Here is a 16024-nt window from a genome sequence, read left to right as displayed (position 1 = left end):
ACCTGATTCTGATTCTCAACATTTCACTATTGCTTTTATTTACCAGTCCTCTATTTAATGAGGAAACAATGGATGTACAACACCTAGATTTAGAGAAGGCATCAGAGATCACAAAATAAAAGTAATGGTGGGGAAGATAATGTACCGGTGGAGACAGAGATCTAAAAAGGCAATAGGGATAAGTCATTTTTTCCTCTGGTTGGCGAGCTGTAATAAATGCACCACAGGCTCGAAATGGGAGCCCCAACTCTTTACAAGTTATTATAAATCACTGAGATAAAAGCATTTAAGAAATGCTTGCTAAGTTTGCTGATGACACAAAGAATAGTAGAAAATTGAATTGCAAGGACACAAAAAAATGCCACAAAGGAATTTGGGTGTGCTAAGTGAGGAGGCAAAGATGTGCCAAACTGAGAATAATGTAGGCAAGTGTGAAATTATCCATTAAATTATCTAATGAGAATTGTAGGGCTCCGAAGTAAAGAGAGATCTCGGTGACCTTGATGATAATTAATAAATGATAGTGAGGAAGGGAAATGCAATGCTAGCATTCATATCGAGAGAACTAAAATATAAAAAGGATGTAATGCTGAGGCTTCATAAGGCATTTGTCAGACCACATTTAAGAGTATTGTGAACAGTTTTGGTACACTTTTCTAAGAAAGGATGTGCTGGTATTGGCAAGAGTCAGGAGAGTGATCCCAAGAATTAAATGGTTAATGTGTGAGGAGCATCATTTGATGGCGCTGGGCCTGTAGTTGCTAGAGTTTAGAAGAATTGGGTGGGGATGGAATTATTTCATTGAAACCCACTGAATATTAAAAGGCCTAAATACAGTGGATGTGGAGAGGATATTTCCTATTATGGGGGGAGTCTAAGACCAGAGGGACAGGCTCAAAATAGAAGGACATCCCTTTAGAACAAGGGTTCCCAACCTTTATGTCATGAACCAATAACACTAACCAAGTGGTCTGTGGATCCCAAGTTGGGAACCCTTGCTTTAGAACAAAGATGAAGAGCAATTTCTTTATCCAGAGGGTGATGAATCTGTGGAATTTATTACTGCAGGTGTGAAGACCAAGTTGTTGGGTATATTTAAAATGGATGGTGACAGGTTCTTGATTGATATGGGTGTCAACAGTTACACTGAGAAGATAGGAAAATGGGGTTGAGAGGGATAACAAATCAGCCATGATGAAATAGCAGAGCAGACTTGATGGGTCAAATGGCCTAAATCTGCTCCAATGTCTAATGGTTGAAAAGGTAAGTGAACAAATACAGTAAGTGGTTGGTAATTATACAGTTCAATACCAATCCAACATGCCAGTAGGACTCTAAATAAAACTTGATAGTTTAATTATTAACAATAGCCTTAGAGCAGGACTTGGGAACTGAGAATGAGAGAGATGGACGCATGGAAGGTCATGCATGGATATCTAATGGCACATAACAACAGAAATGGCTGAATGGTTTCTTTCTGTGCCATATCGATCTTATCATTCCATAAATACCATCAACTAAAATCAAGCTGGCCTCAAAACTTGAAATGCCAAGTTTTAGAATCAGAATCAGGCTTATTATCACTGACATTATACACAATGTCATGAAATTTGTTGGTTTGTGGCAGTAGTATAGTGCAATACATAAAAAATTACTTTTAATTTATAATAGGAATACAAAAATAGTGTAAAAAGTGAGGTATTGTTTATGGATTCAAGGACCCTTCAGAAATCTGATGGAAGAGGGGAAGGCTGTTCCTAAAATCTTCAAGCTTCTGTATCTCCTCCATGATAGCAACAATGGGAAGAGGGTATACCCTGGACAGTCAGGGTCTTTAATGATGAATGCCGCCTTGAGGCATCACCTTTTGAAGGTATCCTCAATGCTGGAGAGGTCTGTGCCCATGATGGAGCTGGCTGAGTTTACAATTTTCTGCAGCTCTGTAGTTGACGATTATAATGGATTTGTGACACTATCTCATTTATTTGGTTATGCTTCAGGAAGGTGGCATCCATCATTAAGGACCCTCATGACTGAGGACATAACCTTGAGGAGGAGGTACACAAAACTGAAGACACACACTCAACGTTTCAGGATGACAGCCTCCGTGAACAGATTTCTGAATGGTTCATGAACCTATAAACAAGACTTCAATATTTTTTCCTCTCTTTTTGCACTACTTTCTTAATTTAATTCTTATATATATTTTATTGTAACTTATAGTTTTTATTATTTTGTATTGCAATGTACTGCTGCCACCACAAAACAAAAATTTCACGACATATGCCTGTGATATTAAACCTGATTCTGATGTTTTACTTACAGAAAATTTCTCTCAATTTCAAATAACAAAGACAGAATTCTGTAATGTGAATTCTGGTGACAATAGCTCACTCAGCCACTATCCTTAAATATAGACAAGGTTAGCCATTTGTATCCAGAGATACCGGCCACGTGACAGATGCACTGCCACCTGGCTGGTCGGAGGACACACCACATGCCAATCAACATTTGGTCCCCCCCAACTAATCAATGCACACCTAAATTATTGGTCACCTTAATTGGATTATCTCGCCCAGCCCCATGCTTTAAAAGGTGAGACTTGCCCTTGGCTAACCCTCGCTTGCACACCACCACACTGGAGGTAAGTGTATTGATTTATGCTTGGGAAGGTCTATCGTTTGTCCTGGTAAGGGAGCCACAGCTATCCAAGGTCAAGGGGGATAGCTGTCGTAGTGCTTTTCCCTTGTTCTTTGTATGTGTAACCGTACCCTGTCCCCAAACCGCTTTCTGCGTATTGTAGTTGCTTGTGTTGACCCGACTTCCCCTTTAATAATAAATTCCTTATTATTAAAACTGTGTGTGTCCAGGCCTCTACTGTTGAGACCCAAAGAACCAGTTATTTTCCATCACAACATTTGGCACTGTGAGCAGGGTTTATGGGGACGGCCTGCGATGTCTTCAATAAGGGTGACAATGTCAAGTACAGCGGTGGCGAGGGGGGGTGCAGACTTGTTCAATTGCCTATAATCAACGGTCATCTGCCAGGAGCCGTTCCTCTTACGGACGGGCCAAATGGGGCTATTGAAAGGCGAGGCAGCAGTTCTAATAATTCCCTCCTGTAACAGGGCTTGAATGGAGTCTGTGATTTCTTGGTGCCACCCCCCGGCACTCTGTACTGACTGTTACAGATGATCTTAGAGGGAGGGGGAATAACAATTGGCTCCCACTTAGCCGCCCCAACGACAATAGTGGCTCGCGCAATGCCGAAGGTGAACTTGCCCGTTTGTTTCAAGTGATTGTCCCTTTAAAACATTGATCCCGAGGATACATTCCGGGGAGGAGGCAATAAGGACTTGTACACGTCTGGGGGAATGGTTGCCTATGGCTAGGCAAAGGGTGACCTTCCTATCTGGTAACAGGGAGCCCCCCAATCCCTCTATCTGCATGTCCGTACCCCTCCATAAGGCAGGATTGCCTGGGATTATCGTGTACTGGGCACCTGTGTCGACAAGCGCCGTCCACCTCTGTGTGCTTCCCTTTCCCCAGTGTACTGCGACGGGTATATGTGGCCTCAGGTACCCCGGGCGGGACAGGGCGAGAGAGCAAATGCACCGGGGGTCCTGGCCTTCATCCTATGGGAGGGGGGAAGAGGGCTGCCACGCCGGGGGTGAGGCACTTTGCTGGTGGAAGCGGGACATTTCCTGCCTGACGAGCTGTCTGAGTTCTGCTTCGAGACAGTTTCAGGCAGGCGAGGCGTGGAGGGTGGCTCGGTGTGGGTGGTCTTTTTGTAAGTAGTCTTCCCCCTGCAATGCTCCTTCCACAGGGCATATAGGTTGGGGGTGGGGATGCCATCTATCTGGTTACAATCCACCCCTGCACACAGCAGGTCCGTGTACAGCTGCCTGCGTGTATACCTGAGAGGGACAGTGTCTAGGGCCCTTGTCTCCGTCTTGTGGACCTACGTAGGTGCCCCCCTCTGCATATATTCTAATCCCTCCAGGAGAGTGATGGCATCTCATACGGTCCTACCGCTGGCTGGTGCCATGAGGGGCAGGATTACCGACTTCAGATCGGGGCGTGTGGTAGTGACCAAGTATCCCGCTAGGGCACCGGTCACTCGTGTGTTTTCAAGGAAGTTACGGTCGCAGGCACCTTGATAGATGCCGTTGACCAGTGCCCATTCCCTGACCGTACCCCATTGCGGGCGCCCGTGTAGATCCCACACCAGAAGTGTGGGATAACGAGCTCGTACCGCGGTCACTACCCGATCCCACAGGGTTGTGCCGTCGCGGATTTCTGCTTGTGGCACCCACAGCGCATTGTTTATGCTCTGTTGGTCAGAGAGGCTTCCCAGGGTGCTTGCCTCCTGATGGGAGAGGTTGAGGTTGGGCCCCCCGCCTCGTCTCACAGCTGGGGCAGCCAGGTGCTCGCCTGGTCGTTGGCGGTAGCGATCCGCCAACTGGGTCAGCACTTTGGGGGAGAAGTCCCGGGTCTCCGTGGTCTCGGGAGTGACTGGGGAAGGTCCGGCTGTCTCCCCCTCGTTCCCTTCCTCTCTGTGGTGAACCTGGGACAGCGTGGTGATGGGTTGGGCATGTTGGAGCTCGGGTGAGAAGGGGGAAGGGTGGTTGTGGGACCTTGGTTCCTCGGGCACCCCCTCATCGTCACTATCCAGCCAGATGTCCCCATCCCCCAGCCATGCGTCCAGCTTGTCGCCGCACTGGACAAAGGCTCCAATCTTTAATGGGTCCAGCTGCCAGCCAGACCGATGGGCTGCCCTGGCCTGCTGAAGTTTTATGAGGCGACAGGCAAGTTCAGTTCCCCTAACTTCAAGGTCATTGGCTCGGGCCTGGGCAGCCTGTGCTGCTTCCTTCAGCATGCAACAACGCTGAATGAGGTCTTCAATTTCCCTGCCCTCCTGACCACACAAGTGCTGCAGGTGATCAGTAATTCTAACCTGGCGTCTCAGCAGGGACGCAAACAACCAGGAGGCACCCCTTGGACTCCCCTTGGCTTTGGGGAACCCTGATTCCTTCAGGAGGGAGACCACATGATGGCCCAGCTTCTCTCCACGGGGCTCTAACTGCTCAGACCAGTCCACTGGTTTTCCGTGGTCTGCCAGCATGCTGGCCAGACTCTCAAATCCCTCCCTTTCATCAGCCCACCCAGGGATCTTATCCTGGGTGCCTGCACTGGCTTTCCTTCCCTTATTCCAGAACATTATCCCCTGTGCTTGTGTCCAGCCAAAACCTATGAGACCCTGCTCTGCAGCGCTAAATGTTGTGATGGAAAATAACTGGTTCTTTGAGTCTCAACAGTAGAGGCCTGGACACACACAGTTTTAATAATAAGGTTCTTTGAGTCTCAACACCATTCTACCCCCTAATCGTACAGTTCAAAAGTCTTGGGCACATATATATAGCTAAGGTGAAGACTTTTGCACAGTACTGTGGTAATTTTATGTATTGCACTATGCTGCTGCTACAAAAATAATTTGTGTGTGTGGGTGATGATAAACCTGATTCTGATCTGGGTCTCTGTTGTGGACTGAGAGTGGGAAGGGGGCAGGGAGAGAGGAATCATGGATGGGAAAAGGGGAAGGGAGAGGGGAGGGTGCAGGTATTGATCAATAAACCAACTGTTTGGAGTCAAATGACCTTGCTTGTTGTCTTAGGCCTGGGTGTGCCTGCATTCATGTCAACCCTCCCTACCCCAGCACTCCTCTCCCCTCCCATGGCACTCCACCCTCATCATTCCCAACATCCTTCACTCCTGTGAGACTTACAAACTCTCTCTGCTCCACGTTAACAAATACAGTACTGTTGAAAAGTCTTCGGCACCCAGCTACAGATATGTGTAGCTAAGACTTTGGAACAGTACTACAATTGCCAGGTTTCAATGGTGATTTGTGGACTTGATAATCATGCAAGTCATCATGGAACTAATTTATTCTCCCCTATGTGCAGCTGCCTCATTTTCACTGCAGTTCTAGTGTTTTTCATGCACTCTCGATCACAAGCTAACAAGACAAACAAGTGTGACAAATAATCTTTGACTTGAACCTTGGTTCTGTCTCTTCCCACAAGTGCCCCCTGACTGAGTTTTTCTAGCACTTTCTGTTTTTATTTTAGATCGGCAGTTTTCTTTGATTTTTAAGACTCCCTTCACACCCAGTAGGGAAACAGAATCAGGTTTAGCTATCACTGGCATACATCATGAAATATGTAGTTTTGCGGCAGCAGTATGTATAAAAAATTACAAGTTAAAATAAGAAATATTATATATATCCTAAAACATTGAGTGTGTGTCTTCAGGCTCCTCCACCTCCTCCCTGAGGGTAACAATAAGAGGACATGTCCTGGGTGATGGGGGTCCGTAATGATGGATGTCGCCTTTTTGAGGCATCACCTTTTGATGGCATCCTTAGTGCTGGGGAGGATCGTGCCCACGATGGAGCTGGCTATGTTCACAACTTTCTACAGCTTTTTTCCCAATAAAAATTCAGAAATCTGAAGGTGGAGGGGAAGAAGCTGGTCCTAAAATGTTGAGTGTGTATGTGCAGGTTCCTGTATCTCCTCAATGATGGTGGCAATGAGAAGAGTGCATGCAGAGTCCAAACTCCATGCAACAACTGCCTTCAAGTTTACCTTCACATGACACTAACACAGTTAATTAACTATAAAGTCAGCCCTCCTTATCCACGAAGGATTGGTTCTGGGACCTCCCGCAGATACCAAGATACATGGATGCTCAAGTCCCTTATATAAAATGGCATAGTATTTGCATATAACCCATGCACATCCTCCCGTATACTTTAAATCATCTCTAGATTACTTACAATACCTAATACAATTGCAAGGCAAACAATGATCAAATGACGAGTAAAACTTTTAATCATCTCTAGATTACAGAACTTATAACATCTAATACAATGGAAATGTTATGTAAATAGTTGTTACACTGTCTTGTTTAGGGAATATTGACAAGAAAAAAAACTGTACATGTTCCCCTCGCTCACAACACGAGCAGCGAACGACCGTGATCTTTACGTTCTTGAGGCTGTAGTGCTTTACATAGCCAGCCAGTCATTCCTTACTAGCCTTAAACTCTTTTCTCTCGCTCTCATCAACCATCAACCCCATCACAGCAGTGCTTTTTCACAGATAATATGGCCATCGACAGGGATTTGCTTCTGTGACATGTCCTCTATCCACACACTTAATGCTTTCTCAGTCTTCGCAAGCACTTGATCATGAACCAGAGAGACCACTTTTGCCGTTGTAGGGGCAGCACTAACACTTCCACGAATTTCAGCTTCTTTCTGCTTTATTGTGCGAATGCTCGATTCGTTCTTACTGACCTTATGGCCCACTTCGGAAAGCAACATGCCACTTTTCAAAAGATCTAAGATTTCTACTTTCTCAGTGAGAGATAGCACTTTACGTTCCCTCTTAGCCTTTGAGGAATTGCTTTGACCACATAGTTGCTTTTTCGGAGCCATTTTTTCACAGGAACAAAGTAGCATTCGAACGAGATGCAAAGTGAATAATGCTCGAGCAACGAGTGCTGGAAGAGCACTTCCGGGTTTTCTCGATTCGCGGTTGGTGGAATTCGCGCATGCAGAACTCGTGGATAAGGAGGGCTGACTGTATTTCACAGATTAAATACTGACCCAAGTGCTTTATAAATAATCATCTATATTACAAATCACAGATCAAACAAATTGACCACATGCACTTTCACTTGTCTGTTCGATCAGTCAGATGTGGAATGAGGTGCCAGGGTAGATTTGGAACAAAGACTCTTCCAGCAAAAAGGTAGTTGTGACTCAGGCCCAAGTGAATGTTACATGATTATGTCTTCGATGGTAGTAAGTGTGACAAATCAAAATGGAAGTTTTTCTGCACAAGACCAAGTTCTGCCAAAGAGGTGGAAGGGGAACTGGCTGGGCCTTGAGTCCATATCTTCAGGATAATAAATGGGATATACAAGGACTGAACACGAATGATACAAATAAGGCAACTAAGACCAGGGAGATGAACCTGTCAAAATCATGGAGGTCTAGAGAGGTATCCCAGATGAAGTCCGGAAGGGACGGGGCAGGGGATGAGGGGCGAGCCCAGAAGGGACGGGGCAGGGGACAAGGGGCGAGTCCGGAAGGGACAGGGTGAGGCAGGATTTTCCTTCTAGTATTTTCCCCCTTCCCCTTTCCTCTTCTTCTATTCCCCACTCTGGCCTCTGACCTCTTCTCCTCACCTCCCTAATAGATCCTCTTGGGTCCCCTACTTCTTCCCTTTATCCTATGGTCCACTCTCCTCTCCTATCAGATTCCTTCTTCTCTGGCCCTCGACCTTTCCCACTCATCCAGCTTCACCTATCCAGCTTGCCAGCTCCCTTTCCCCACCTTTTTATTCTGTCATCTTGCCTCTTCATTTTCAATTCTGATGAAGGGTCTCAGCCCAAAACATCAACTGTTTGAAATTCAAAGTTCAAAGTAAATTTATTATCTATATTAAAACAATCCTGAGATTCATTTTCTTCTGGGTATACTCAGTATATCTATAGAATAATGAACATAACAGAATCAATGAAAAACTACCTAACTTTGGCATTCAACCAGAGTGCTAAGGACAACAAACTACAAATAGAAAAAGAAAGAAATAGTAAGTGAATAAATATCGAGAACGTGAGATGAGGTGCATTTGAAAGAGTCCATTGTTATGTGGGAACATTTCAACGATGAGGCAAATTCACTTCCATTGATGTTGTCTGACCTGCTGAGTTCTTACAACATTTTGTGTGTTGCTCTGGATTTCCTGCATCTGCAGATTCTCTTGTGTTAAAGACAGGATAGAGCCAAGATATGATGAAATGCTCGGTGAGTTAGGAGCAGGCAGAATTGAAGGGCAGCCCTGTTTGTGGATCATGAATCTGGCTGTATAGGCACTATCAGGTCAGAGATGGTGGATGGGAGGCCTCTTAATGTGATTGCCTGGAAGATAGTGGCCTGGTATTTGTTCGCGAGGTCTTGGTATGGTGGGTATAAGGATGTAGGTCAGAGCTATCATTTGACCTATGCAAGGTAGTGTGTCAGACCTCAATGGCACTGCCCTTGTCTGTGAATTCGATGACAAAGTCAGGATTGCACTGAAGTAAGTTGAGGGAGGGACTATGGTTGGAGTGGGTGAGGGAAGTGGAGAAGTGCCTGCTGTCAATGTCATATTAGCATCTGGAAAGCAGGAGAATCAAGGGGCAAGACAGGATGTGTACAATGAATATCGTTTGTTCTATCACAGGAACTGTGATATGCACCAGCTGATCATATGACCATCTATCACCTGCTCCTATGGCTTCACATCACCCTGTTTGTGGTGGGGAGGGGACTAGGCAGTTGCGAAACCTTGCTCAAGGGTGACCTCCAGGTTAGTATAGTGAAGGAGTGCCTCATACCTCCTTGGGAGAAACGCATCTCCACCCCACTAACACATATGGAATATCAGGCCTGCCAAAATCCTGGATGGTTGAATGGATGAAATAGCTCAAGAAACTGACTGGCCTATTCACAAACTTTATGACCTTGCATCCCTGAACCAAATGCAGTTAGAAGCCAAAAGGCAAAGTTTTTGAGAAAAGATTGCTAGAACTTAAGTGGAGGGTAACATTACAAAATATTATTGAAATATACAGCATTAGTAGAACAGAAATTTATATCTAAGCTATAGTCAACTACACACAAAATGCTTATCTGATGAAAGGTCTCAGTCCAAAATGTCAGTTTCTCCTTACAGTAAAAAAAATTCCCTCTCCTTCCCCTCTTCTTTTATTCCCCCACACTGGCCTCTTAACTGCCAATCACCTCCCCCTGGTGCCCCCTTCCTTCACTTTCTACCAAGGATCACTCTCCTCTTCTGCCAGATTTGTCGTTCTCCAGCCCTTCCACCTCGCTTCACCTATCACCTTCTAACTTGTCCTCCTTCACCCTCCACCCACCTTTTTACTCTGGCGTCTTGCCCCTACCTTTGCAGTCTTGAAGGGTCTTGGCCCAAAACAACAACTGTTTGTTCAGTTCTATAGACACTGCCTGACCTGCTGAGTTCTGCCAGCATTTTGTGAGTGTTATTTTGAATTTCCAACATCTGCAGAATCTTTTGTGTTTGGCATATATAACTAGCATAATGTACTCCTGCTAAACATTTCTTTCCATAGAAAAAGCAAGGAATATATTGAGTGGGTCTACATGTGTCGCTCCCCAAGGAGGTCACAAAGAAACCACAAATAAGTTGTCTATGTGGATGTCGAGCTTTCAGCATCTATTATATAAAGCCAACAACCTTCAGTTTGATCAATAGCTTTTCTCCCAAGTAGTAACGTGTACTCAACTGAGCAAGACGTGATCAACAGGACTGAACCTCTTAAGCATCACATAACAATCATGTCACCAAGTGCAAGGCAATAAGCAAATTCATATAATCAAAGCACTGCAGAATCTTTCACTGACCTCCTGCGTTTCCCAACAGATAGAGACTCAAATTCAGGTTCGAGTTTATTCAACAAGGGCACATTTAAATGTGCGCCGTTTGCGTTTTAACAACCAAGGTAACTTAAGGATGTGCTGGGGACAGCCTGCCAAGTACCAGCACACATGCCGGCACCAATGTTCACAGAACAACAGTGAAATACAACATACACAAAATGCTGGAGATATTCAGCAGGTCAGGCAGCATCTACAGAAATGAATGAACAGCTGGCGTTGCGAGCCGAGACCATTTTTCAGAACTGGAAAGGAAGGGAGAAGATGCCAGAATAAAAAGGTGGGGGAGGGGAAGGAGGGCAAGCTAGAAAGTGATAACTGAAGGCAGGTGGTGGAAAAGGTGAAGGACTGGAGAGGAAGGAATCTAATAGGAGAAGAGAGTCGACCATTGGAGAAAGGGAAGGAGGGAACCCATGGGACGAGACAGGCAGCTGAAAAGAGGTTAGAGGCCGGGGGGGGGGGGGGGGTGGGGAGTAGAAGAAGAGGGGAAACAAAGCTCCCAGAAGGGGAGAAATCGATGTTCATGCCATCAGTTTGGAGGCTACCCAGATGGAATATAAGGTGTTGCTCCTCCACCCTAAAGGTGCCTCATCTTGGCGCAAAAAAAGGCCACAAACCAACTGTTGCAACAGGAATGGGATAGGAATTAAAATGGTTGGCCACTCAGAAGTTCCGCTTTTGACAGATAGCACAGAGGTGCTTGATGAAGCAATGACCAAATTTGCATCAGTTCTCACTATTGCAGAGGAGGCCACATCGTGGGCACCGAGTACAACAAATCCTGTTCCTCCAACCCAGCCACGCTCACACACAGACATTGCTCTAACCTCAAGACAGGCACCTCCAGCCTCCACCACCTGCGAGGCTTGAGGACTCGCAGATATCAGGCCTTCAATCAAATGGATTGGACATAAATTTACTGTGGCATTACAACAGCTGAATATTTACTTATTCACTGAAATACAGCACAGACTAGGCAATTCTGGCCCTTCGAGCCACGCTGCCCAGCAACCCCCAATTTAACCTTAGCCTAACCACAGGACAATATACAATGACCACAACCTTTGGACTGTGGGAGGAAACCCATGTGGTAGTAGGGAGAACACACAAACTCACTACAGACAGCGGTGGGAATTGAACCCAGGTCTCTGGTACTGTAAAACGTTGCGCTAACCACGCTACTGTCCTGCTTCACCTGAGTAACCTCTTCACTCCTTATTTGACTGACAACTGCCAAGACAAATTAAAGCATCTCTATCCTCTCTATTCAAATAAATGTCCATTACTATCACCATTAACATACCACAGACTACACATTATGACACATTACTTTGCAAAAGTTTCTGACGATGTTGCAGTTCCCCAAATCCATGGTGTCTCACAGCCAAAAAGGGCAGACACATTTGCTGTGTGAAAGCATCACCTCAATTTCCCTTCCAGACCATACTAACTTGAACAGATATCTTTCAGAGCCATGCATCTCTTTTCCATCTGTGTTGCATGTTTATTTTGTGCATTATGGTAACTAGTCACATGAGTGGGGGGGTAGTAAAAGCGACGGGAGTAAGTCGCATATTCGTGCTTTGTCCTAGAGAGTTTGGAGCTGCGGATCGACGGATTTCATATCTTTTGTTGACCACTTAAGATCGAATTATGCTTAAGTTTCATTGCTTCAAGGCTATGTCTTGCTTGTTGCTGATAAAAGATCGAATACAGTTCTTCAACTTTTGAAACATTATCATTGGAGTGATCGGAAGGCACATCATACAAGGATAACAATCTGTGGGGATCGGAGCAATGGCAATTGATTTATTAGAAGTGGCCGCTACAGATATCCTTTCATTCTTTTGGGTAAAAATCTTAGTCGCTATCCATCATAGACTATCCAACATGGCAGGGGTAGCATATAGTGTAGAGGTTAGTGAAACACTTCACAATGCCACCAATCACTAATTGGGGTTCAATTCCTTCTGTTGTCTGTCTGTATGTTCTCCCCATGAGGTTCCTCCAGGTGCTCTGGTTTCCCCCCACATTCCAAAGACGTACAGTAATGGGTAGGGTTAGTAAGTTGTGTGCATGCTGTGCTGGCCTCAGAAGCATAGTGGTACCAATGCCTTTGAATGGAAAATCTCACAAAAAGTAGTGGATACGGCCCAGACCATCACAGGTAAAGCCCTCCCAATCATTCCGTGCACCTACATGAAACAATGCCGTAGAAAAGCAACATCCATCATCAGAAATTCCCTCCACTCAGACAATGTTCTTTACTCGCTGCTGCCATCAGGAGCCTCAGAACTCACACCACCAGGTTCAAAAACAGTTACTACCCCTCAACCATCAGGCTCTTGAACAAAAGGGGGTAACTACACTCACTTAACCATCCATTGAGATGTTCCCACAACCAATGATCTCACTTTAAAGAACTCTTTATCTCATGATCTCACACTATTTATTGCAATTTATATTTTCATTTGCACGGTTTGTTGTCTTCTGCACTCTGGTTGATCTTTCACTGATCCCATTATAATTACTACTCTATAGACTTGCAGAGTATGCCCACAGGAAGATTAATCTCAGGGTTGTATATTGTGCCATGTATGTACTTTGATAATAAAATTTACTTTGAACACTTGTGCCAGCACATTCTCCATTGGTATCTGAGGCAAACACATTTCACTGTATGTTTCGATGTACCTGTGACAAATAAAGCTAATCCCTTTAAACTTCTGTCACCAAAACGTATTTGATGAAATGTATTAAGGGATACAGACAAAAAGACAGATGTAGGGTCACAGATTAGCTGTGATCTCCTTTATCAAAGCAACAAGCATAATAGCCCCCTGTTCCTACAGTTCAATAGGCATATATTAGCTCAATCCCTGTATCACGCCAACTGATGTTTTTCATTCTTGGAGGTATGTTGCTGCTGGGGGACTAAATGTTCGGTGTCCTTTAAGATGATGATATTCTGGCATCCACTCCCTTCTCAGTCTTGAAGAAGTATCTTGGTCCAAAACATCAAATGTGTATTCATTTCCAAAAGTGCTGCATAACCTGCTGAGTTCCTCCAGCATTTTGTGCGTGTTGCTTTGGATTTCCAGCATCTGCAACCTTTCTTTGTGAGGAGCCTCTGAGCCTATACGACTGGAATTCAGAAGAATGAAGGGGGATCTTATTGAAACCTACTAAATATTGAAAAGCCTAGATAGAGTGGATGCGAAGAGGATGTTTCCTATGGTGGGGGAAGTCGAGGACCAGAGGGTACAGCATTAGAAAAGAAGAGCGTCCATTTAGAACAGAGATGGGGAGGAATTCCTTTAACAGGAGAGTAATGAACCTGTGGAATTCATTGCCACAGATGGCTGCAGAGGCCAGGTTATTGGGCATACTTAAAGCAGAGGTTGATAGATTCTTGATTAGTCAGGGGCATGAAGGGTGATGGCGAGAAGGCAGGAGGTTGGGCTGAGAGGGCTAAAATGGATGAGCCATGATGAAATGGGGGAGCAGACTTGATGGACCAAATGACCTAATTCAGCTCCCTCATCTCATGGTCTTGTGGTTAATATGGAGGTACCTTCACTGCATGCTCCTCACAAAGAAAGTATATATATCTCCTGCTTAAAGGACAACCAGCATCAACCATACCTCCAAGAATGAAAAACATCAGCAGACACTGAGCTAATGCATAACATGCTTTCAATCTGGCATCGGATTTTGTTTGCACGTATTGAGTTACGAGTGCTTATCTGTATACTTACAATCTGAAGTGCCTTCTACAGTCGCTACTGTCTCGGAGCTGTTAGATTCCAGCTGCTTCTGCTCATTTTTGGCATCAGCTTGCACCTTCCGAACCAAAGCTGCAAGCGGATGGTCTGGATCCATGACCTTCAGAGGCTAAAACAGAATTCGATCTTTCATTAGGCCTGGTTCTCTGGCCAGTCATTGGTGCTAAAGCTACAGTATTGTGCAAAAGTTTTAAGCACATAACACAGCTAGGGTGCTCAAGACTTTTGTACAGTATTTTATGTATTGCACTGTACTGCTGCCACAAAAAATACACAGATTTCATGACATGTGACTGATGATAAACCTGATTCTGATATGGGTCTCTGTTGTGGACTGAGGCAGGGAGAGGGAAATCATGGTTGGGAAAAGGGGAAGGGAGTGGAAAGCACCAGAGAGACATTCTATAATGATCAATAAACCAATTGTTTAGAATCAAATGACCTGGGTTCTCAGGGCTGGGTGTGTCTATACCTTGCTCCCCTCTGCCTACTGTCCTTGGCACTCCTTCTCTCCCACCTGTCACAAACCCCATTGTACTGCTCTACTGTCTCGATCCCCAACATCCTTCGCTCCCGCCTGATTACAAACTCGCTCTCCATTCCACGTTGGCAAATCCAGTGCTGTGCAAAAGTCTTAGGCAATCTAGCTATATATGTCACTAAGACTTTTGCACAGTACTGTATGCTTTACTTTCTGCAAGAGCAAACTTAATCTTCCTCTGGTTCTATTTCCCCGCTAGAAAAACAAATGCAGTTCTAATTTTTTGTCTTCTATCCCATGAATTGATCAGTGAACACAATCTATGACTCACTTTCATGGAGATATTGACTATTTTGCAAACAAACTCAAGTCCAATCTCTAGGTATGATATTCATTAGCGATATTCATTAGCATTATTCTTAACAACAATTAGACAGAGACGGAGTCGGAGTCAAAGTCAACTATATTTTAGGTGTGTTGAGCCATCAGATAAGATCGCAGTGACTCACCTTCGTTAACTCTTCCAGTCTGGAGTTACTTTTGGAAGCAAAAAGACTCGGATGGAGGTAAGAGCCATCGTTGTCATCATCATCTTCTTCACCAGATTCCGTTACAGATTCTGTCACAATTAGAACATGTTTCAGTAAACAGTAATGCACAGCAAACACTCACTGTTGTGTCGTGTAAACAACCTTTAAACTGCAGGTGTTCCAACCTTCTTTATGCCATGGACCAATATATTAAACAAGGGGTATGTGGAACCCAGGTTGGGAACCCACGCAATGCATCCAGTATATATTCTGCAGCAGGATTAATGATCCACATCAGTAAATATTGCAGCTTCTCATATAAGTAGTCTTCCAAGAGAACTACAACCTTGTTTTTGGGTTTGGAGGCTCACAGGCTTTAATGACAGAGAGCTATGTTGGCTGGAGTCAGGGCTTTATGCTTTGACTCTTGGTAGGGTCACCCATGCCAAACAGGTCAAAGGGTAGAGGTCAGACTAAGAGTGGTCCACCAGGTTTGAGGGTTCAGCTCAGGAATAACAATACTGACTGGTAAAACAGAACTGTTACAGGAACAGCAATGAACGATCCTTCGACATTTGAGTGTGACCGTATTCCCTACCCGGGACTTGCGTGGATGACAGTAGAGAAAAACAAGCTATTGACACGATGAAGGAACCCTGAACACCACCAGAGATGGAGGACTTTTACGTCAGTGGTT

The 16024-nt window shown here is 44.8% G+C and overlaps 1 protein-coding gene across 6 annotated transcripts in view; it reads right to left on the bottom strand.

Annotated features, from left to right (window-relative positions):
• The window catches only part of sfswap (splicing factor SWAP), a 176474-nt gene that overhangs the window by 134897 nt on the left and 25553 nt on the right, over positions 1-16024 (bottom strand). For all 6 annotated transcript variants that reach the window (XR_009516562.1, XR_009516563.1, XM_059994587.1 and 3 more), the window contains 2 exons: positions 15307-15416; positions 14290-14425 (listed from right to left, as the gene is read on the bottom strand). Coding sequence is in view for 4 of the 6 variants with exons in the window: in XM_059994587.1 (XP_059850570.1) it covers positions 14290-14425; positions 15307-15416 (246 nt within the window). In the remaining 2 variants the exon portion in view is untranslated. The remainder of the gene's footprint in view (positions 1-14289; positions 14426-15306; positions 15417-16024) is intronic.

The sequence above is a fragment of the Hypanus sabinus genome, chromosome 18, assembly GCF_030144855.1.
Source record: "Hypanus sabinus isolate sHypSab1 chromosome 18, sHypSab1.hap1, whole genome shotgun sequence".
NCBI lineage: Eukaryota > Metazoa > Chordata > Chondrichthyes > Myliobatiformes > Dasyatidae > Hypanus > Hypanus sabinus.
Note: the sequence above shows the minus strand (reverse complement) of the source record. Positions and strands in the feature narration are given on the sequence as shown.